Source organism: Heterocephalus glaber, unplaced genomic scaffold (assembly GCF_053883595.1).
Source record: "Heterocephalus glaber isolate CG9 unplaced genomic scaffold, H.glaber_assembly_v1.0 deba00001472, whole genome shotgun sequence".
NCBI lineage: Eukaryota > Metazoa > Chordata > Mammalia > Rodentia > Bathyergidae > Heterocephalus > Heterocephalus glaber.
Window position 1 is genome coordinate 19,922,324 of NW_028258315.1, and position 24,798 is coordinate 19,947,121.

Genomic DNA, 24,798 nt, shown 5'->3' on the forward strand with positions numbered 1-24,798 from the left:
TAATCCGGGCATGGTGGTACACATCTGTAATCCCAGCACTTGGAAGGCTGAAGCAAGAGGATCATGAGTTCAAGGCTGGCCAGGACTGCATAGTAAGTTTGAGGTCAGCATAATGAGACTGGCCCAAGAAGGAAGGAAAGGAATGAGAGGTAGGGAGGAAGAAAGAAGAAAGGAGAGACAGAAAGTTTTTTAAATGCATCCTGTTAGATCACAAAACTAAACAGCTTATCCAAACAAAAGTCGGAATCTCACTTGAACCCAGCCTCTTTATCACCTTTTGATGCTTTCTCTAATCTGTCAAATAAATTAGGAAATGTGAGTTAAAAATAATACAGAGCAGAGGAGATGAGAAGTGGAGATTAAAGAGACAAGCATATGGTGTCCAAGGAAAGAGCATTATACTGGGGGAAAGTAAGACAATAGAGTTGCATTTCTTATTGTCATTTCAAACTATATGATAGGGTTACATATTGACAGATCTTTTAAATATAAAATTCTTGCACAGTGCCTATAGTTTTCTTTGAAATCTCTGACCATTTATGTTTTAAATCCAGTGACTGGAGAAAATATGAATATGCTGTTAATATGATGTGTCCTGTTAATTCTGAATTCAAATACTGGAGATGCCATATTTATTTAAAATGTTGGAATAATAGTTGTGGTTTTTTTGGTACCAGGGATCGAACTTGGGTCCTTGCTCTTGTGTAGCAGGCAGCAGAAGCACTGAGCTATATCCCCAGCCAATAATAGGGTTTTTTAAAGTGTGTTTTTAACACTAATTTTATCTTGTATGTAAGACTTTCTCTTGGGGAGGGGGAGGACCACGTTGTGAAAAGTCATTGCAAAAGGGATTAGCCTGACTGGAACTGGTAACAGCAGTAAGTCTCCAGACAGTAACTCCGTATCACCTCAGCCATCCCTGGACCTTCCTAGTTGCAGTGGTGACATCAGTATCCCTACTTTCACATAGCTAGTGTCAGTCTCTTAAGAGATGGCACCTGTTCTCACTTGTTGAAAGAACTGGTTGTTCTTGAATCTAAGTGAGGACAAAGGACTAAGCCAAGCACCCTAGGGACCAAAGCCTGTCTCCAGCCTCAGCAGGTGCCACGTTCTTCCTCCAGCACCACAGCAGGTCACTAACAGAGCTGGAGTATCGGGAACAGTTCCAGCCTGCCACAGTCTTTCTTAATCCTAAACAAGGCAATGAAATTTCAACTCCAACTTTGACAGGATTGTGAGACTGGTTTGGCAAGTGTAGAAACTCTTATTTTCCAGGATCTCTGTTATCTTTTTCAGATGGATAGGCTCCAACAAGTGATGTACTCATTAGAAGGGAAGTGATTTTTCTATGGCTGGCATGGCCCCCATTCAAGGTGAGCAAAGGCTGCCAGAGCTTTGCAAAGAAGGTCCTAGATTTTCACAGAGAGGAGGTATAAGGTGTCCACATGGTACTGGGGCAAGGGAGACTGTGATGGAAACATTACCTTAAACAGGCTTATAAAATAATTGCCCTAGATCAACAATTCATTATCATTACAAGGTTTGCATATTCATAGACATTTCCTTCCTGTGTCCGTCTAGGGCTTACTTAACCTCAACACTAATGCCCAACAAAGTCCCAAACAGAATATAAAGATGTTTAGTTAGAGGCAACTGGAAGTGGTTTCTCAAAAGAGTGTTTCCTCTATATTTTCTGGGAAATGCTGGGCCAGGGTAGAGGGGTTAATAATTAGCTTTTTTTATTTAAAGACAATAACTAGTAAACATTTCTGTTATCACTAGACTTTTCTAGTTATAAAGCCGAGTAGCTTTGTGGCAAGCTAAAGAATTTGAAAAATACACAGTGTTGGGCCGGGCTGTTGCTGGGCCAGTTACCAGACACTTTAGGCTCTCTTATGCTAGCACTCTGTTGCCCCCTCTTTGCTTTGTCACCTTCTGCCATGTTACAACACAGCAAGCAGACTACATGCTAGTGCCCTGACCTTGGACTTCCCAGTCTCCAGAACAGTGAGATATGAATCTCATCTCATCTCCCCTCCCCTCCCCTCCCCTCCCCTCCCCTCTTACCAGGATCAAACTCAGGACCTTGTGCTTGAGAGGCAGGTGCAGTACCACTGAGGTGAATCCCCAGCTCCATTAATTTCTTTTCTTTATAAATTACTCAGGCTCTGGTATTTTGTGATGGAAACATAAAATGGACTAAGAGATCTAATTGCAAATCTTACATGTTGATTTTTGTCCTTTTTTTTGGTACTAGGGACCTTGTGCTTGCGAGGCAGGCAGCGGAACCACTGAGCTAAATCCCCGGCCTACTTATATGTTGATTTTAAAGACAGTTTTCTTAGTCTACATTTTGACAATAACAATTCTGTACTGGTATGTTATAACCTAATACAAAGCAAAATGACTCTAGATGGTCATTTTGAAACAAATGTTTTCATTATTTTCCATTTTTTCTTAAGAAATGTAATGATGAAAATTTCTCTTTCGTTTCCCATCTATTTCTGCTTTATTATATTGATAGAATATATGCTATTATATTACTTTTTATTTTCTCTTGAAGAGCTTCTTTTAGCCAGGTGCAGTGACACATACCTGTACTCCCAGCTATTCGGGAGACTGAGGCAGGACAATTGCAAGTTCAAGGACAAGTGGAGCAATTTAGTGAGACCCTGTCTCAAGTAAAAAAGGCTGGGGATGTAACTCAGTGGCAAAGTGTTCCTGGGTTCCATCCCCTCTTATGAAAAAGACCTTTTTATTTTTTGGTAGTGCTTTCCTCTAGCCACATAAGTAGCACAAAGATGGAGGTGGTACAACATTGTATACCAGAAAAAACTGTCTGGGAAGCCTGTACCTGGGGGCTCAATATAACTTGCACAGTAGCGTGAGCAACTTAATTCTATTTCTTCTGTGAGTTAGAGATAATAAAATAAGGAACTGTGTAAATTAACATTACTGTAACTGCTTTTGTTTTAGGTAGTAACAAAAAGATGGAATTCTTCTAAAGCCCTTGGAATAAATTAAATCTTTTGAGAAAAATGCTACAATCATTAGATTTCAATTCAGCAATTTTTCAAAAAGTATATGTTTGACAATTTACTGGCAAAAATGTAACTGCGCACCTATTAAGAACACTGGTTCAGGGCCAGGGATTTAGCTCAGTGGTTCCACTGCCTGGCTTGCAAGTGCAAGGTCCTGAGTTCAATCCCCAGTACCAAAAAAAAAAAAGAACATTGGTTCATTTATTCATTCAATCAACAAATATTTATTGAGAACCTTTTCTGAGCTAGGGATTGTTTTAGAAACTGGAATTAGAGCTGCCAATAAAAGAAACAAAAATCTCTATTCATAGAATTTAGAATCTTGTAAGCTTTCATGTAGGTTACTTATTTACTTTGAAAATTTTCAAAGTAATTAGTTTGCTCAAATCAAATAGAAATTTTGCCCTACTGTAGTATGATTTTCTTAAACTTCATGCTGTCCTGTGTACTTTTTTTTTTTTTAATACCGGGGATCGAACTTGGGAACTTTGCGCTTGTGAGGCAGGCAGCAGAACCACTGAGCTAATTCCCCGGCCTCTGTGTACTATGTGGTAACAGAGAATTGTTTATTATTATGATCCTTGTATGTTAATGAAGAGGTACTCATTTGCAAATAACTGTTTAATCTGTAATTAAAATCTGGCAGCTCTCTTAAAAATAAAGACAGTTAAAATGCATAGTCACTGGCCTGCTGTATTGAATATGCAATTGCAAAACATTAGGAAAAGCATATCCTATTTATCACTTTTAATGAATCTTTCACCCTGGTCCCACTTTAAGCCCTTGATGGTTTTCCTGTCATGCAATCCATATGCTTCTAAAAGCATTAGCTGTTCCTGAATTTGTGTGTGCCTTAGTCTAAAATCAGAACCTCCAGGTTTTGATCACATGTAAGCATCCTTAAAAAAAAATCATTAGCATTACCATATCCTCATTAAGATGATGGGTCTCTGACCATATCGTCTTGTTTGCTTAGCAATCTGAAATTCATATATGCAGGGGAAATTTTTCTTATCCTTTTGAAAGAAGAATGATAAATATTTATACAGCATACAGCTTTAACTCTTTCAGGCAGGCACAAGATCATGTTTTAAAATGACAAGAAGCTGCTTGAGGTTTTTTTTCCAGCATAATTCATCTTTCCAATAGCTACTGAAAAAAATAAATTACAGATTTATCAGTATTGGCAATTTTTCCTCCTTTTTCCCCCATTAAATATGTTTTGTCTTACTTCTCTGCAATCTTTTTGAGTTGTGGCTTCGAAATTGGAGCCAGAGTTCTCTCTGCTTTTCATGGATGGTTCCCCGTGAGGGATTGCAGTGCCGGGCCCTCCAGGAATGCTGACTTGTGCTCTTTGCATCCAGCATCCTAATTCCTCCTGCAGCCTTCCACTTTGTTAGCACATTGAGCAGTAATCTATACCAGTGATAGTGAACCTTTTAGAGCTTTCAATAATGCAAACAGCCCACTGTAGCACATGTTCCTGAGTTTGCCACCACTGATCTAGACCTTTATTAGTCATATATCCATCCGATAGTCTCATGACCACAATAAAGATATACACCAGTAATGTTGGGACCATGAATGCATTGCATTCACAAAGCCATTTTTTATGGTAAATGGAAGATGAACGGAAGGTTGAGATTTAGTTAAATAATACACGCCCACGCCCACCCCCGTACCATATTACCAATGATGGTCTACCTTTTCCATCACTTGCTATGGACTCTTTCTGTGCTTTGACTCCCACCACTAACTCCCAAAAGCCAGTTTATTAATCTGAAGACTACACAGTTATTAACCCACATAATTATTTTGATGATTTCTTTCAGAAAGTAAGTGAAATTTTCAAATGCTACTTCTCTTCCGTCATCCACCCTTTGGCAGGTGTTGCTGATACCAACAGCATGTGAGCACTGGTGGTGGGAGGAAGGAGCAGCAGTGCTGACCCCCATGCTAGGCTGTCAGGCCAGGGCCGGCCTAGCTGTGTCTGGAGAGCCAAGGCCAGAAGGGCCTCCTTTTCTCTCATGTGCCCTGCAGGACACTTTACTGAGGCTCTTCTTTGAGAAACAGAATGCGTGAGCCACATATGACTTTATGACTTATTTCTGTACCTGTCCCCCTCTTTTTTTAAGATAAGGAAACTGAGGCCCATAAGTGAAATGATTTGCTTGTAGTCAGACAGCCAGATAGTGGCAGGGCTGGAAGGAAGTGGAGACTCCCTGACTCCCTGATCGGTATTCTTCCAGCTTTTATCCTCTGGCCCAGGTCCTGTCTTAAAATGGAAGGAAACCTTACTAACCTACCTACATGGTTTAGATGAGCGATCCAGTCTCTGATAGGGATCAAAATTCAAGTGTGGGGAATGAATTTTAAAATAAAAAAATGTCAAATTCATAATAATGTGTTAAATTTTCATGTTACTTTTTGACAAAACTTTAAACAAGAAGTAAATATATACGTGTGTGTATCAATGTAAAATGTTAAACAGAAATTCCATGGGACAGAAAATCAAAACCTCTATTCCACCTGAGGGATGGAAAGTAGAAACTGAGTCTTAAGTGCTAAGTATTTTACCACATAGAGAAGGGCCTTTTAGGATGAAAGTGATGTCCTGAAGTTTAACTGTATACACTGTGCTGTCACACCCAGAGTACTATACCATTAAAATGTCTCACCCCAGGTGTCCACTCTATGATTTTAATGATTTGAGTATTCTCAAGACTTCTCAGTGCCTGCAATTCAGTAATGTTGCAGCAGTTTGGAAAAATCCAGACATACTAAATAGGTTCAGTAGTTTTTCCCTTGCTACTCCTGTGAGTTGGCTGGCTTTCTGCTATTTAGTCTCAGGAACCATTGCAGTGGTTCCTATCTGCATATGTGATAAACAGCTTTTCCTGGAGCAGTTTGCAGGCAGCTCAGGCTTAGGCAGAACAATGTAATATTGTGTTTGGCAGTAGAAGCCATTTTTAAAAAAATCAAAGCACCCCTCATACTAAATTCCCCTTTGAAAGGTGTTACTGATCAAAATGTATAGCTCAGAATTAAAAATTGTTTGGATTAAATAACTGTCTTTTTTCTCTCTTCCCCACTCAGTCCTTCCCCCAAAGTTGACTGATAGGAAAAATTACATAGAATTCCTTGGAGCTTTCATCTTTCTTAGTAACCACTTTGGAAAAAATATTTTAATTCTTGGTTTAGGTGGAATCTTTTATTCTTGGTTTAAATGTATTTAGTCTTCCCATGTGCTTGTCTGCAACTTCAATTTCCTTTTGTTGAATTTCGCATTTTCTCACTTGTCTGTCCTCAAGAGGAAATAGGGAGAGGCTAGGCCTGAAGTAGATGACTCCCATTTAAATTGCGCGCGCGCGCGTGTGTGTGTGTGTGTGTGTGTGTGTGTGTGTGTTTAGCCAGCCAATTACTGGTTGGGATAAAATTTGGTAGAATTCAGTTTGCTTCATTAAGTCTCAGGGAAATAACGTAAAAGGGGGGAAACCAAGATAGATGAAGGGAAACAAGTAGATCAATTTTCTTTCAATAAAGCCATTTGAAGGGGGGCTGTATTTTTTTTCAGGCCATCTTCGACTTTTCTCAATATTATATTCCTGTAAACTGGCTAGCAGGACTTGTGTGTGCTTGAGGAAGCTGCGTTTTCACAGCAGGGGAGGAAATGGGAATGAAGCATGGAGATGCAGGTGCACTGACACAAGTGGGCTCTTTCCCCTGCAGCCTGAATGCCTGGCCCATACAGCAGCAGCTCTCAGCTCTGCTCACAGGGTCTCAGGAGCTAAGCCAAGAAGCAGGGGGTGAGGGTGGAGGGAGCAGGGGAGAATAATTGTTATTCAGTCTTCTTTAATGAGATGTATTGCCCACTGCTGAAAGATTGTGGCTGTGTCTTTTGTTATGCTAATTAGACACCATTAGAGCTTGACTGTCTTTGATTTCTGCTTAATCCTTTCTGCTTCCTCAGCCCCAGTCCTGCCTGGCAAATGGTTGAAAGATGGTGGGGTGTACTGCACGTGTTATTTATTTCTGGCATCTATGCTGAGTCCTTTGGTAAAAGGGCGGGTTAGTAAAAGACTTATCTTACCAAAAACATTATCTCGGATATTCATGTTTGGCCTTTTAAAAACTTAATTTGAAAATGATCAATTTCTCCCTATTATTAATTCAAAAGCCACTGTTATTTGCATGGTTGTTTCTATGGAAAATAACAGATTGGAAAATTTAGATAGCCTTTCCTTGGTTGTCTGAATTTACCTAAAAAACAAGGAAGATTTTAGGGGGGGGCTCTAATCAGCTGGGAAAATGGAAGAATAATGGTCAAGACAATAATTTACCAATTCAAAATTCCTGCCTTTACAATTTATAGATACAATGCTTTAATTTTAATAAGGAATGTATATGTATCTATATGATTGCTGCAATTAAGACTGGAGTAAGATTTTTAAAAATATTTTTAAATAGTCAGTGTGATCGTTTCTAAATTGTGAAATGAGGCATTTCCATTAAATCCTTAAAAACAATATCATCATGTCTTAGAGCAACCCTGTCCAATAGAAACACAGTATGAACCACAGATGTTATTTTAAATTATCTGGTAGCCACATTAAAAAAGCAAAAATAGCACAAGTGGAATTGGTTTCAATAATACATTTTATTTAACTCAATATATCAAAGTGTTAGTTCAACATATAAGCAATACAAAAATGAGTAATTGACATTATTTTATTCATGTTAAGTGTTTGAAATCCAGTGTGTGGTTTACTCTGTGTGTATTTCATAGCACATCTCAACTTGAATTTGGTACATTTCAGGCAGTTAGTAGCTGTGTGTACAGTGGCTACCGAAGGACATGAAACAGTTCAGAGTAATTGAGTAATTTACCACTTGCCTAATATACTTGTCCAGCCAAAATCCATCTTTAATGTTATGGATTAAATATTATGAGCTGTATGACCTTGACCAAGTCATATTCTCTAAGGGACCTTAGTTTTCTCCTCTGAGTTTGAAGTAAATTACCTATTAATGCTTCCCTTTTACCCATGCCAGCTCTGAACTTGTGATTTTAAAAATTCGCTCTTAACTTACCCACCCTCTTTCATAAGCTAGTATTTGAAAAGCAGCTTTCTTATGCCAGAAAGGAAATTGGAAAGTGTCCAGCATACCACACCCACACCTCTGTTCCTCCAAATGTCAGACTCTTTTAATGCTTCGGAGTGGCCTGTCGTGTTAGCAGTGTGTCTGGAACTTTAGCTGAGGGAGCTGCCCTGCTCTTGGCATTCATCTCTGGATGCTTTGGAATGAAGATTTGAGCAGAGGTTGTAGAGGTGTTTGCTGGTAGGTACCTCAGATTAGTAGGTTACATAAATACTGAGTCTTTTTCTAACTAGGTTTTGGCTTCTTCCCCTCTCTCGCTTTCTGTTTATCTCTTTCTCGTTACCTTTTTTTCTTTTTTGGTTTGTTTTTAACTTGGCTTATATATTATGTCACCAGTGAAACAAAACTCCCCCCAAACTTAACCTTCCAAGAAGGTGACTTGTCCAGGAGCTATAAACAGTGAGTGTGTGTGTGTGTGTGTGTGTGTGTATTTTCTCCCTAGAAGTATTTATAGCCCAGTATTCTGTCTATTTTTGTCCATTTGTGGGGAAAAGGGTATTTAGTGTTTATTCTCTGCCTGAGGTGAGGTGGGTGTAGTTTCACATATGTATATAATTTAGATTGTTTTTGGTTTTTAATTGCTTTTTTTAGCATTTTATTTTTCTACTAGGAGCATTCATTATTTTCTTATTGTTTTGTAAAGTTTTTTATAGATAGAGGTAATATATATTTATATAAGTAATATAGTATGTATATGATACATATTATATCTCATATATAATAGTCATAGGTGCTATAAAAATTTTTCTGTTATGGCACTACTTCTTATACACTAGTCCTTCCTTATCTTTGTGAGATACTGTATGCTGCAAAAACCCCAAGAATGATAAGTAAAACCAAGGATAGTACCAAATCATTCATATATATATATATATATATGTATGTATGTATGTATATATGTATATATGTATGTATGTATATGTATGTGTATGTATATGTGTGTGTGTATATATATTTATGTGTGTGTATTTCCCTGTACATAATCTGCCTATAATAAAGTTTAGTTCATAAGTTAGGCACAGTAAAAGATTATTGCAATAACTAATAACAAAGTAAAACATAATAAAACTTTTGTGAATGTGGCCTTACCCTTTTCCTCAAAATATCTCACCGTACATTTATACTAATGAGCAAGTAGCACATACAGTGTGGATACTCTGGATAAAGAGAAATTCATATGCTGGGTGGGATGGCATGGAATGGCATCAGATTTTATAACACTACCCAGAATAGTATGCAACTTAAAACTTACAAATTATTTATTTCCAGAATTTTCTGTGTCATATTTTCACATCACAGCTTCCCAAGGTAACTGAAACTGTAGGAAGCGAAGTCCCAGATAAGATAAGACCACTGTAAATAAATTTTTAAAACTTGATATTTAGAAAACCTCCCGTGGCAATGTGACATTTATGTTAAAAAGGTATTAAAAGATTGTATGGATATAATTTATATTTTCTCCAAATATTTTGTGGTTTCTTTCTCCTTCTTTCATCTTTTTTGTAATATAATTATATATTTAAGGTGTACAGTGTAATTTTCTGTCTTTATGAGAAGCTCATCAAAAAATTGCCCCCCCCCCAAAAAAAATTGGCCCCAACTTGCCAAGTGGTTACTACTAGGGACCAAGGGCAAAAGATCAAGATGATGGAAGTAAATGGAAATTATGTTCAAATTTTAGGATTGAGTTTTTAAACAAGAAAGGGCTCTGTACACATACCCCAACTTGGGCTTACTTAGTCTCATACATAAGATCTCATGGATAGATTTTACTGGCAATATCTATCCACAGGTCATACTTAGCTTTTTGTTTTTCTTTCTTTCTTTTTTTTTTTTTGGTACTAGGGATCAAACTCTAGACCCTGAGCAAGCAGGTGGCTGCACCACTCAGCTAAATCCCCAGCCCAGGTCATACTTACCTTTAAATGTGGAACATTTTCCCATTCTCCCCAGGTACTGTAGAACTTGTTCAATGTGGGGAAAAACAGATCTGTAATAAAGTCTGTATGTAATATAGGAAGTCTATTTATTTGAGTTTGTTGAAAGGGTAGATCTCATATTGTGCTCTTACCACAATCGAAAAATAAATTATGAAGCACTATAGATAATACCTTAGAATGCTCTAAACAAGCAGGAAGAGGTAGGTGGTTAAAACTTGGCTGTATTTCCAAGATCAAAGTTCAGTCAACACTAGGTATAGGTCTTTGATGCCGGAAAAGGATCAAGCCATCCTGTATCCTGTAACTTACTTGCCATTGCTATTGGCTTTCCACTAGTAGGTGAAAATAGCTTTGTTGGTAAGAATGAGGTTTTGCCTCCAGCTGGGAAGAGGCTACCTAGAGTTTCACTTATTGGGGTGAGCACATGGCTGGAGGAAAACCAGCCAGAAAATGAAGGAAAAAGCTGGACAGGATTGACAGTAGAACAGACTTTATGGTCTAATTTGATTCCACTCAGCTGCCTTGAATCTGGTCTTTGTAGTTTACATTACTGTTTCAGGAGGAGAGATTTTGGAAAAGCCAAATTGGGTTTAAGTTTTTTGTTCATGTTCAGGTTATTTTTTAAGTGAGAAGAAATAAAATACCGCTAAAATACTCATAGCATTTAATCGATAACCGTATATTAAATATTTAAACATATGGACATTCTGCTTCAAAGGAACATTTTTTACCTTTTGAATAAATACAATCCTAAGTGTAGCTAAACAATATTTGTTTCTTCACAGAGGATAATGTTATTTTAAAAACCTAATAGAATGCATTTTTCCCCCTGTTTAAGAGTTAGACACAAGCTTAGCCCCTTTGACAATAACTGCCGACATCTTGTCTTAGGAAGCCTTCAGTTGTCCAGTACTCTGATAGCCAGCATTTTGAATGTGAAGGATTAGAGGCTCATTTCTTGTTAGCTACACTATCATCATTTCTGACACGCATTCCTGTGTCATGGCCCTATTTCATGATAGAATAGCATTGTGGAATAAGGATGATATTAAATTTTAATGTTATTGCTATTATTACTGTTGACTGTTGTTAGCATAAGTATGCTTGGTTCTTTAATTCTAGCATCTGCAGGGCCAGAAAACAGAAGTGTGCATAAACAGTCAGGAAAATTACTGTATGCCCTGGAGACCCGGCATCGCATGCTCTGCCTGTTGTGAATGATGAATCAAAATGGAAAGGTTATCATTTTCATTAGCTAGGAAAGAACAAGACCATACTTTTCTCCAAGTGTAATTACAGCAGTTCACTGGAAACATTACACTGCAGTAATTAGTCTAAAGGTGTATGAGAGGGCAGCCTTTTGCACAGACACTAGAAATATTATTTTAGAGTTTAAGGTCACAGCCTGTGTTTAACATGTTCCAGGCAACTTAGAAAAAAAGAGAGAAAGAAAGAAAGAGAGAGAGCGAGAGAGGGAGAAAGAAGGAAGGAAGGAAGGAAGGAAAGAAAGGAAAGAAAGAAAAACTAATTTTAATGCAGCTAAAGAAAGACATTTGACATTTCCCAGAGTCAGGCATTCAGAAACCAGTCAGGTAGAAAAATTGTATTTTATTATCTACAATAAAAAAAAAAAACTTACCTACAGAAGTAGCATGTCAGAATACTTCGTAGAATAAACAGATAAAATCCAAGTTTATTAGGACTGTGATTAAATGATTGTAAGGATTTTGATATGTGCATTTTAATCTCCATTGCTTCCCTAAGGCAAAGAAAGGACACACCAAGGGAAAATAAAATAATTTCTTTATCACCTTATAACTGTTTTTAAGAAATAAATGTGTATCCTATGTGGATCCTCAAAAACAATGTGTATGTGTGTGTGTGTGTGTGTGTGTGTGTGTAGGCATATATATATACACATCTGACCTTTGTAAGGTTTTTTTGTTGTTGTTGCTTTTGCTACTATAAACAATCAAATTGAAATATTTAAATTTTTCTAACCCAATACTTCAGAGTATAATTGTGATTGACATTAGTTTCCAAACCGTATCTCAGGTTTTCTAAGTGTAAAGCAGAGGTGAGGAAAAAAAAAGAGGAGTAGCACCAGGGATTTAGCTCAGTGGTTCCGCCACCTGCCTCGCAAGGGCAAGGACCCGAGTTCCATCCCCGGTACCAAAAAAAGAAAAAGAGTAAACTGCCGAAGATTTAGCTCAGTGGTTCCGCCACCTGCCTCGAAAGTGCAAGGACCTGAGTTTGATCCCCGGTACCAAAAAAACAAAAGAAAAAGAAACTTTACATAAAGTTTACATTTGCAGCTGTATGTGAATCAAGGAGAAACCTTTTGCTTTTTCTAGTGTACAGAGTACTTGTACAAGTAGTATTTCTTACTGAGTTAAAGGTATTAACCCAAATACCCTAATGCCTTTGTTTCATTTCAGTAACATCTGCCTTTCTTCAAACAATTCTTTTCATTTTTTCTCTTTAAGTCCTTATATGGCCTTGTGTAGGGTATTGTTTGGGACGAATAGGAAAAGAGTATACTTGAATGAGCATTCATCCAACAACCAAATTATGTTGGAAACCACTGCTTTTTAATGCAAGTGTGTGTTTTTTGTATGTTCTCCAGCCATATGGTTAGAACTGATGTTTCTCACAACTTCAGGCACTTGGGAAATTTTAAGCATAGATGTGACAGAAATGACACAGCTAGTTGATTATGTAACATGTTGGAAAATCTATCCAGAAATCGAATCTTAAAAACATTGCTTTTTGTTTATCACAGATGTTCCTCAAGGAAAAGGCATACACTGCAGTTAGATCCACAATGCTCAAGTTTTCTACAGCTAGCAACTAAACAGGATTCACTGAGCAGTGGGGACAGTGCAGAGAGACCACCTTTTCTCCTTTCTGCTATTGCCACAGAGCAAATCACCTGTCTTGCACCACCATAGTTCCCTCTTTGAAATCAGAGAGATGATTAAGCCCCTTCTGAGGTCTTACAGCCTTTGCCTGGCTAAGGTAGTAAATACCTTTAGATTCTGCTTTCCTAGTTAAAAAAACATGAAGAGCTTTTCCCATGTCTTCTCTCCTAGGCCTGAACATTGTACCACACTCACTCATTCACAGCTGAGGGCCCCGGTTCCAGCTGCTCTGGTAGGACACAAGTCATATAGGGTCTTATAGGGGTTTATTCCTGCATTGCCCCTCACATCAATGACCAAATCTGTGGAAGGAGAGGGATGGTTTTACAAGACCATCTTTATAATTCATTCTTTACAAAATGGCTTGTTAAAGTAAGGTTAAGGTGGTCTAAATGAATTTCTGTGCACCTTAGGAAAAATTACGTTCTCCACTGACAATTGTGAATAAATTACAAAGTATACCTGGTTTGCAAAAGCAGGTGTCAAGACTCAGAGTCGCTTTCAAAAGTCCATAGAGCTGAATTAAGGGACAAACTGCAAGAATTGTCCCTTGCTGCAGATAGGTAGAATCAATTTTATTTCTTGATAAAATCCTCAAGGTTGGGAGAAGAGAAACTGGGTTTCCCAGGGGGTTACAGTCCCAAGGAAAGCCTTCAGCTCTAACCTGTTACAGAAATTGAGTATTTTATTTAATTAACCATAAATATATACTGATACCATAAATATATAATCCTTTTTAGGATTATAAAAAGAGTTTTGCAGAAATTCTGACAGGCTTCTTTAAGAAAACTTCAGGTCCCTTGATAGCCTTTTGAAAGACCTTGTAAATGTCCTTTAGTGGATATTAAAGATCATTGTTCTTTTAAGTGAAGCAACAGAATGGCCACAATTTGCAGAGGGCTCTAACCATACACTTGGTGAGAAAAGAGAGAGCCTTTCTTGATGTGGTTCCCACAGTACCTTGTGGGGATATCAGTTCCTAACCTACAGCTCTGCTGTGAATGACTTAAGACTTTGGAGGAAAAAGCCCTTCTATATTGTAATCTAGCTCCCATTCAGCTCTCCACCATCCTGCCTTTTAAGAACTGCCCATTTTGTAGATGAGGAAAGTGAAGGCCCCAAACATGATCAGATCTCTTTCATCTAAAACATTCTACCCAGATCTTAGGTCTTCTTCCAGTACCATCCTATCCAAATACCTGGCATTTGATGTTTTTGAAAACCCTCTTAAGATGCTTCCCCTTGCTTCTCATCATTCCTTTCTTCCTGTCCTTCTCTTGAAGCCACCTTCTAGACCATTCTGCAGATCTGCAGTTTCAGTTCCAATTTAATCATCTCTGCTGAACAAACATCTTGTGCTGCCAGTCACAAATTTTATGAAAACCATGATTTCAGGGATTTTGTTTGCTCATATTTTCAAAATGATGTAACCTTGCTTTCCTGTTGGTGGTTCCAGCCTCTGGGCAGGGTTCTGCCAGTGACAGAGAGGTAGCTATAGAAGACTGCATCTCAGCATAGTGTGGTTGAGACACCAGGCTTGCTCCATCACCCACTGTGAGAGAGCGCTGAACCTTCCTGCTGGGTTATCTCTGCCGTTAGTCTAGCAGGTTGCTTGGGGGTGTGGTCTTAGTGGCCTAAGGACTTCTGTAGCTTGCCTCTTTGCTCCAGATGTCCTGCTTTTTCCCCTGGGACTGGGACTCCTCACTCTGATAACAGAGGCCCTCTTAGGAAATGCCAAATCAAGCTGATTACTGTAAATTTTGTTGTATGAAGTTCTTTATCTACACTGGGTTATAACATGGAGTTGGTGAGACAACAGTTGGAACTCATAGGAGGAGGCGATTGATTTTAGAAAGAGACTTGAGGCTTATGTACATTTGCTTAGCCCTTACAATCTTTTATTGTGGCCAAGGCAAAGTTGCTTTTCCAGAGTTCTATCTGAACTCTTCCCTTCTGTAACTTCTTGTTGATTTTAAGATTTGAAATAGTTGCTTCTCTTAAAAGTTGTATTTGGATATTCACTTTGGCATGAGTTCATTCATAAAAAATATTGAGGCAAGCTAATTTTATTATTTGTTCTTTAGAACATTTTAGGGGGGTATATGTGGATTGCAGTAGCTTTTGATCAAAGCCCTTACTTTCTGTGCTCATGTTTGCTCAGTATCCTTTGGGGAATTCAATGGCTGTCACCAATGAGACAAAGTCTGTGGCCCAGGAAACAAATAGTGTAACTAGAAAAGCATTTGCCATTATTACTTAATGCATAGAACAGTTCTCCTGATGCTCTTTGTCAAATAGTAGTTAAGTAGTCACCCACAAATAGTTCTCCAATGAATGGTTGAAAGCCCAGCCCTCTACTATATGAACATACCAAGTCTTTCCACCTCTGTGTATATTTTACTGTTATCATTATAGATATCACTGGAGATACCAGAGGAAACAAAACAGCACAAAAATATTTCTGCAACTGTCCACGTGAATTCTAACAAGAGCAGAGAAGCAGCATACCCGTTCAGTGGCTCTGCATTCTTATAGTCGATGATTTCCTGAAAACTTAATATTAAATGAAGTGTAATTACAGATTTCCTTAAGAACCATTGACAGATACTTATCCTAAGTTATAAGCAACTCACACTGTGAACTGTGTGCAAACATTCCAAGTTTTCTTCCAAGAGAATATACTTCAGTGAAAACCATTATTCACCCATCTGTTTTTGATAAACCGAGCCATGGAAGCTCATCGTAGAAGTTGAAGAACTCTCTTTTGGGGCTACCTGATTTTCTAGTGTTAGAGGAGCTTTCACTGGTTTTCAGGAACTTAAATAAGTCCTATAAGTACCATCTCAGAGACCTCCACAACTTTTGGATAAGCGAGCTACTTTTTGAATGAGATGGTAAACTAGATGGCAAATTATGGTGTATTTAGGCATTGGCATTGAATGATGACTAGGGGAGTTTGATGTCTTTTTTAATTGTTAGGTGGTCCATTTAGTGCAGCTGTGTTTATATTTCTGAAATGATAAAACTGCCTGATCATAGTGACAAGCCCCTACAAATGAGAATAGGAATTTCTTCTTAAGAAATCATCTTGCCAGTGTACTTCAATTCAAGGGGTTGTATTTATCAAGCACCAAAGGCGAAAGTAATTCCAGGAACCATGATTCAGTACAGCTGGTTTGCTAGATGAGACATTTTTGACAACCTTTAAAAAAAAAATAATTGATACTTTAAATGCTATATTTCACAGTGCAATAAACTTAGAAATAGTGGCTCTTTTGTTTTGGTTTGTTTTTGGATAGTCACATTTCTTTAACCATTGTTTGGCTGATTTAACTTCTTGGTTATTAAAAATACTTGCTTAGATTGTAAGTGTAAATCAAACAGTCCATATTTTTTGCTGTCCTTCTCTTTAAAAGAAAATAATTAACTGACTATGGCATCGGGGCTCCAGCAAAGAGACAGTTCCCTGTGATGGAGAAAAGTGTATATAATCAGTAAATAGCTGTGTGAATTACTAATTTCAGAACCATATGCAACATGAGAAATGTTGAGACACAAGGGCCTAATGACTAGTTTTTGGAGGCATTTTCTTTAGTATTACATCCCTCATAACTCAGTGTTTATTACTATTTCATATTGCCAAAATATTTTCATGAATTTGAATTAGAAGCAGCCTGTTCTGGCTTGTTTTGCAACTTTGTTTCAAGAAACAAAGTGATATTTAGAAGATTTTGGTATGTCTTAGAAGCTTTAATTATCTTACTTATGTTGAAGGAAGAAATACAATCAAGTTCTGTTTCATAGTTATGTAAGAAAAGGAGAGTTCATACTATGCTAATTTTGTATCACCAGCATAGTTAATGAAGAAATTTGAATTAGTCATTTGAACAGTGTTAGCTGTTAATAATTAGCTGTCTACACTTTAAACTCTAGAGGACCTGAGTGGGTCCAGAACTATTTGGGCTGGTATTTATTTTTAGACTCTCAGGTACTTGTCTTTATCTTTCCATTTTTTTTTCTCCCTTCTCTCCACAGATTGGTGAAAAACAAAAAGTGTTAGTAACAGAAGAATCTTTTGATTCCAAGTTTTATGTTGCACACAATCAATTTTATGAGCAGGTAAGAAGCACTTCAGTATTCTTGAGTTTTCTCCAAAATAAGAAAGAATTCAGGAAGTTTAAACAAAGAGGATTTTAAAGGGGAAAGGGTTGAGTCCCATCACAGCCAGCTAACATGGGGCTCTGTTGCTTATTCTATAGAGCATTCTCTACAAAAGTATAAGTGTATTTAGTGTGTTTTAGTCCACACTAATCTCTGACGATCCAGTCCCAGGCTTTTTGGAGTTTGTAACCAGGCAGTTAGCACTGCTGAAGTTTCCACGGCTGGAAAAGTGGGGGTAAAGTCCTGTGCAAAAGGCAGGAAGGATGTCTGCACAGGGGACATCAGTGCAGAAGGGCAGGGATTTCCTCTCCCTGTCACATTGCTCTGAGATTTCTTTGTTTTGGTCCATCGGTTGGTTTTTCAGTTTAGTTGTTTAGTTTTAGTATGTTTTTTTAACTTCTACCTTGATAAAAGTTCTGGGAGAAGAGGGAAAAAGAGTATTCCTTGGATTCAACTCAAACTGTGTGAACAGCTCTGGACTCCAGCATGAGGATGGAAGCAGGCTCCTTTAGCAGTTTTGGGGGCACCCTCCTAGATGGGAGACTCCCACAGGAGCGTGGGGCTGTGTGGATCATTCTGGATCACATTAACCTGTCTTAATGCCAGATGGGTTTTCCCACTTTCTATTCCTTTCTCATCAAAGAAGAGATCTTTCTCTGACTCATGGCCAGAACTAGACAGTAAGGACTGTGGAGGCCAGCATGGGCATGTCACACATGGGCGTGTCAGATAGGGAATGGGCAAGGGAAACCACTGCCTAAATTATCAGGATGGCAGTGGCTGAGGAGGTCATGGTGCTGCTGTCCACTTGGAATAATCTCAAACTGGATTGTGGGTCCTTGGAAAATAGGGGAGGGGGACGCACTAAACTCACTTTGTGCAGCAGCAGTAGAGTCTGCAGTGGAGGAAGGATTCCCAGCACTCCGTCCTGGAGCCAAGTCCCTTCCCCATTCCGGGCTCATTACTGTGTCTGGAGAGCAGGGTCCCCATCAGGCAGCCTTCTGCTCAGCCTGGGGAGGGAGGAGTAGGACTGTACTTGGGTTGCCTCATTGTCCCTCATCTTTCTGTTGCCATCTGGGTTTGTGCCACAGCAGGGAACATTTTTCCCTTCATTTTAAAGGCAATGGCAAGCCGCCTTAGTGTTTCCTCCCATTTAAAGCAGTTGGGCCTTCTCCGATTTTTAAAACCGGAGGAGAAAAAAATGCTGAGCCTTTCATTCAGATCAAGACAGAGATCTAGGAGGGCTATTTTCCCCCAGAATAGTACTGAGTCTCCCAGGGAGAGTGGGAGACTGCTCTAGAGATTTTCTTAAAACTCATTCAAAGAGACTTTCATATCCTGATACCAAGCTCTTTTAGTTTGTTTGCCTGCCATAAGTGATTTGCTGCCCAGGTGACCTTTCCTCCTACACTTTGATGAAGTGTACCCAATGGTCATAAAAATCAAACTCAGCCCAAGATCCAGTTTGGCTTTTCAGAGAAATTAGCTGTGGAACTTCTGTCCCTCATCAGACAATTTGTCTGCACAACTAGCCCTATGTAAGATGTCATTAGAATTTTTTTCTAAATAAGATGAGTTCCAGAGGTGAAGATTATATCTAAATTTCAAAGTATTGCAGGATTAAATTGGTCTCTTTATCTTGAACCCTAACTTGAAAAGATTGGCAAGTAGCTATAGAACTAAAATAGAAGTGTGAGGGAGACTTAAACAAGTACAAACTACCTATTAGTCCCAGAGGAGGGGAAACATTTGCTGAAGGTAAACAAGTACTTCTGTCAGTAATCTGTAGTGGAAAGAGACCATCTGACAGTTTCCTATGAACCAGCCAGAGTTCCCTCGGAGTAGATGATTCTATAAGGAGGTTGGGTCCCAGGACTGATCCACACAAGCTTCTTCTAACCGAGCCAAAGAACTGAGTGGTAGCCATTAGCCAGGAAGTGCTAAACACCAGTGCATTGTGTTATTGAAAGGTTGCTTATAAATATTCTTTCTCTTCCCCTGAAACATATGTATTTGCACATGCACAAGTGCACATGCGCACGCTCATGCAGGCTTCATTTGAAGTGTCTTCTCAAACCATTACAATAACAGCTAAGTTGGAAGATATTTAAAGAATAAGGCTTTCATCATTCCTGTCTCAGTTTTCTTCATTGCATGAGACAGCCACGAGCAGAATATCAAAGGCCTGTTCAAAAGAGGCTGGCTGACTGCAGGGGACTTCCCAGCATCTGGCAGTGGGAGAGCTCTGTCCAGAGCCCCAGGGCTCCTCCTAGAAATGCCTTCCCATCCTACAGGATCCCAGGATCCTTGAGCCTCTAGGAGGTAGAGCCCACTTTACTTGGGAATCTCAAAGTAGAGAAAAGACCTTTTAAGGGCAAACTGAGAAATCTGAATCAAGTATAGACCTCAGTTAATAGTAATATTTCAGTTTTGGTTTAAACATTATAACAAGAGTACCATGGAAATATAAGATATTAATAATAAGGGGGAACTGGGTGTGAGACATATAAGAACTCTCTGTACTACCCTTGTCATAATTCTATAAATAAAAAATTATTCTTAAAGTTTGTTTTAAGAAATTAAGATTTCTGAATTTTTTTTTAAGGTTTTAGTGCCAAAGAACCCTTCATTCATGGGGAAAATGGTCGAGGTGGACATTTATGAATCAGGAAAACATTTTATGAAAGGGCTGCCAGTATTGGATGCCAAAGTATACACGCCATCCATCAGCAAACCATTAGCAAAGGGAGAAGTCTCAGGTTTAACAAAGGTAAGTGAAAGATGCCTTCCTTTCTACCCTGGCAGTAAAATAGCAGCTGTGGAGGCACAAGGATTCTAGACTATACTTTTGTTATCATTTATAGTTCCCTTTTTATGTATGCATGAGGCTTTAATCCTTTCTGACAAATTGAAATCTGAATTAGAAAGATCCATTTTTGCTGATGCCTATAGCTTTGCTCCTCTGCCTGTAAAGGAAATAAGCTATTTCTGCCTCCAAGCTAGATGCAAAGGATAAAAGCCATTATATTCAGGTAGAAGATTTAACTGAAGATGATCTGATCTAGTATGTTCCTGTATCCATAGATGCTGAGCATAAGGGGACAAGGAAAGGAATGTTTTCCTGCCTGCAAAGTTGTTTATAACGTAGTAAAACCTTATAGCTGAACAGGCACTAAACCATGTCATATATACCATAAGGTTATGGTGCCTTTCACTAGGGTGTTAGCTGTATATCTACTTTAGTTGTGTGGAGTGAAAATTAAACATTTTTTTCTTCCTATAAAAAAGTAACCTGACCCCTATTTTATACCTTGGTAAATATGGCTGTTTGCCAAGCTCTCTCTTACATTTCATTGAGCTAGAGTTGTAAAAGCTGATGGAGTGTGAAATGAAAATGTGTATCACATTTCTAAGCATCATTTGATGTCCTTTCTCCAACACAATTGTTAAGCACTCCAAAAAAAAAGTATATAGCAATGACTTAACATAGAGAAAAAGAGATAACCGATATTCATCTGGCCATGTAATTCCAAAATTGTTTTAATCTGTGTATAGCTTTTTCCTCAGATGAATTACAAGGGCATGTTAATTAAAATAAAGGAACTCTGGCTTTACTTTGGGAATAGTGACAGAGAGGGTCCTATTTACCTGGGTCCCTGCTGACTGTGGCACTGCACTCTGTGCACCAGGAGTGGCACCTCTCCTGAGCTTGACAGTACACGTGAAAGATGTGACCTGTAGTGGCATGGCGTGGATTAGCTTTTCTCAAAACCTTGAGGAGTATCATCCTGCTAAATTTCAAAAAGCATACCCATTAACGTTTGCTCTTTTTTTTTTTTTTAATCTTCTCTCGAGGTTGGGACGGATGGCCTGGAAGGAACAGTAATCTGGCAATTAATTTATATTACTAGAGATTTGGCTTTTGATATGTTAGCTAATATTTTTGAAATTTTTCAAGGAAGATGGCTGATTTTTTGTTTTTCTACATGAATGTCTTTACAAGGTTGATTTTAAATAGTCAAGGTGAAAAGGATTTCATATCAAATGACAATTTGTTATTTCAAAGATACTGCCTTCGTAGCCACCTATTAAGACAACAGTGTTCTGAAACATCACCATTAATAATGCATAAATATAGGGCCGGGGATTTAGCTCAGTAGTTCTGCTGCCTGCCTCACAAGTGCGAGGACCTGAGTTCGATCCCTGGTACCAAAATAATAATAATAATAATAATAATAATAATGCATAAATAAAGAAAAGTAGCATCTTTCAACTAGTTCCTTAACTATAGTCTTCCTTTTTAAAAGGTCAGTCTCACTTAAGTTCTGTTAGGCAGAATTTTCTGCTCTTCCTTCCCTCATTCCAACCTAGAAAATAGGGTCATCAGTTCTACCACCTTTCTTACAATGAGTGGGATGGCCCAGGGGTCTTTGATAAGGTGAAGGAAGGTCAGGTGACTGCTGGGCCCACTTGGGCCTCTAGAAATAGAAGGTAGGTCTCGCTTCCTCGCTCGCTTGCTTGCTCACTCTCCTCTGTTTTTTTTTAATATTAGGGATTGAACACAGGGCTTCACACATGCTAGGCAAGTGCTTCACACTGAGCTGCATCCCCAGCCTTTTAAAATTTTTATTTTGAGACAAGATCTCACTTAGTTGTCCAGGTTGACCTATGAATTTGTGAACCACCTGCCGTAGCCTCTTAAGTAGCTGAAATTACAGGTATGCAACACCATGCCTGGCTTCTGGAAACAGACTCATAGTATGCATGATGCTAAAGGGTTAGAAACATTGATTTGGAAATGTGCATTCAGGGAAACATCAGGCAAGTCTTTCCCAATTGTGACTTCCTATAAATAGAAGAATGTGGCTTTTACTCTTCAATATTATTTTTCAGGTTTTTTTGGTTTTTTGTTTTTTGTTTTTTGTTTTTTTGTACCAGGGATGGAACTCGGGTCCTTGCACTTATGCAGCAGGCAGCGAAACCACTGAGCTAAATCCCTGGCCCCTTTTCCGTGTTTTTGATCACAGCCATCCCGATGGATGTGAGTCAAGCTTGTATTTTAAGCACAGATCCTATGACTTTCTCTTTTCAATTGCAGGAGGCTTATTTGATTACTTCTGGACGGTAGTTTCCTTTTTATATACCAGAATAAGCTTATAATGGATACGGGGCAGGGGGATGTGGACAGCATTAATCATCTTCTGTGTGTGTTCAGTTAAAAATGGTATCACAATGATATGCTGGCCATAGACAGAGACTATGAACACAAGTCTTACTCATTAGAGGCTAGCTAGTTTTGCTACTGGGGTTCTTTCTCCTTGTATGGCCCATCTTACAACAAATCACTAGAATCTTACCATTTCTCAGATCAGTACTTAAGAAGTCAGAGCTGTTCTGTGTCCAGTAGAAGATAAAAAAGAACATCTTCTCTAATGTTAAACTTATAGCCAGTTTGTTGCAAAGATTTCTCTATATGGTTCATTCCTAGTAGTATTGAATTGCTTTAAAGAAAGGTGGAGTGGCTTTGTGAAAAACCAAACAAGGATTTGAAGTCTATCAGGTTTGGATTCACATTACCATGACAAGTCCATGATTTTAAACATTTTACTTCTGTGAATCACAATGTCTACAAAATGGAGAGGACAAATGATTCATGATTTATCATTAAATCTATTCTATCACTAAATTAGATAATGTGGATAAAGTGCCTAAATCATAGTAGGTATGTTAAATATGTGATGATAGGGCTCAAAAACAATAGCTCCAAAAAATGCAATTTCCTTGCTTTTATTTTTCTCACTTTTTAAAGAATATGGCTCCCATGTTTTCTCACTATAGTGCAGCAACTAGGAACAGGGATTCTGGATTCTCATTACCTGGATTTGAGTCTTAGTTCCATCACTTAGAAAGCACATGACCTTGGAGAGAGTCAATTTCTCTTCATCTCAGTTCTCTCCTCTGTAAGTGAGGTTGATCGTAGTACCTGCTTTGTAGGCTAGGCATAAAAACAGTAACACTGGCTGCCATTACTGTGAACATTAATAACATTATTTGGGATAAATGCTAAGGCATTATTTTACTGTAATTGGTGAAGGTAAACCTTGCACATTATTTTATCATTTCAGATATATTCATCAGCCATGGATTTCTCACAGAGTGGCTGATGAGACCTGATCAAATGACAAGGTTCCTCTACATAATGAGTGAGAAGTTAACAGAGATTCTGCTGCAGTCCTATAGCATTTTCTGGTCTTGCTCACAGGCATTTCTTCCTCTTCCTCTCTATATCCCTTTTTAAGGGAGAATATTCTAGAGTGGATACCTGGCCCTTTCATGCTGCTTCTCACAAGGGAAGAAGCCTCAGGGTGCCTGGCTGCCACCTGTTTCCCATCTATTGAGACTTTGATCCTAATAATGGATTCACTTGAATGGTTAGATATCTTGGCAGCAATACAGCCAGCTGTGCCTGGAAAGGAAGCAGAGGTTTTAAAGGGTGGCATGGTTTGCCTCATTACCAGACAAAGGGCCAGCAGGACATTCAGGTGTACTGAGTTTTATGTAGAAACTATACTATATTTTCAGAGCTTTGACCCTTAGAAAAACACTGTTAAAATGCTTTCCTCTCCATCTAACATTCATTTCCAAAACCACTGAAGTGAAAGGGTCTATTAGTTCAGGGCCAGATTTGAAAGCACATGAAGACTGCATTCATGAGGTTAATAAATGGCTTAATAATTAAGTTAAAACAGTTGCAAGTGGTTCTAATTTCAAACAGATCAGCTAACCGTGTTAGAAGCAAATGAGGGTGTGTTCCTTCCTATTTTCCTCCCTCCCCCAAGATACTGGCTCCAATCCCAAGAAGTTTTTCCATTTCCTTTTTTTTCTTTTTAAACTTTGTACAAAACTGAATTCTTTATTGCCCATATGTTAAATTGGTGTCACAAAACCATCACACATTTAATATTTTGTGCATTTATTTCTTTCATATTGCATCTAATTAGTTTCTTTTGCAGATATTTAGGACATGTTTGAGTTCCATAGTCTAGATACATAGCTTTTTTGCTGTTGAGGTGTGTTTTATTGGACATTGCTGCTGAACTAGTATGATTATGTCAGTCAAACTGTGTTTAGCGTGTGTACAATACCTTCCATGTACCAATTTGAGTATGGTCCAAAGTATCATCAGAGTAAGCTGATGGCAAACAATTAGCTTTCATTTCACTTGCATCACTAATTGTGCAATCACTGATGATAATTTTCCTCCTCCTGAGGGTTGTAGCTGGGGCATAGTGAGGTGGAATTGCATGCATCAAGGAACTAATTGTGCTTTGATAATAATAATGAGCTACCATTTAGTGAGTCTCTACTATGTACTTGATACTGAGGGTTTTTCCCTGTGATGCTCTGGTTTGTTGCTTGAGCCTGGGCTAGGGCATCTGAACACAGTGTTCTCTATGCTGCTGTGCACACTCACAAAGAAGCCTCATGGTGTGTAACTGGGCAGACACAATTCCTGCCCCCCATGAGGGTAGGGACACAAGGAGCAGTGAGCTTGAGAGAACAGCACCAGCAGAC

The 24,798-nt window shown here is 38.5% G+C and overlaps 1 protein-coding gene across 7 annotated transcripts in view; it reads left to right on the top strand.

Moving 5' to 3' along the window:
• The window catches only part of Cdkal1 (CDKAL1 threonylcarbamoyladenosine tRNA methylthiotransferase), a 627,362-nt gene that overhangs the window by 580,276 nt on the left and 22,288 nt on the right, over positions 1-24,798 (top strand). For 6 of the 7 annotated variants that reach the window (XM_021260567.2, XM_021260565.2, XM_021260566.2 and 3 more), the window contains 2 exons: positions 17,098-17,181; positions 19,829-19,993. In XM_021260567.2, the coding sequence (XP_021116226.1) occupies positions 17,098-17,181; positions 19,829-19,993 (249 nt within the window). Of the gene's footprint in view, positions 1-17,097; positions 17,182-19,828; positions 19,994-24,798 lie in introns of those variants that run through there. The other variant, XM_087181224.1, reaches the window with a different exon arrangement.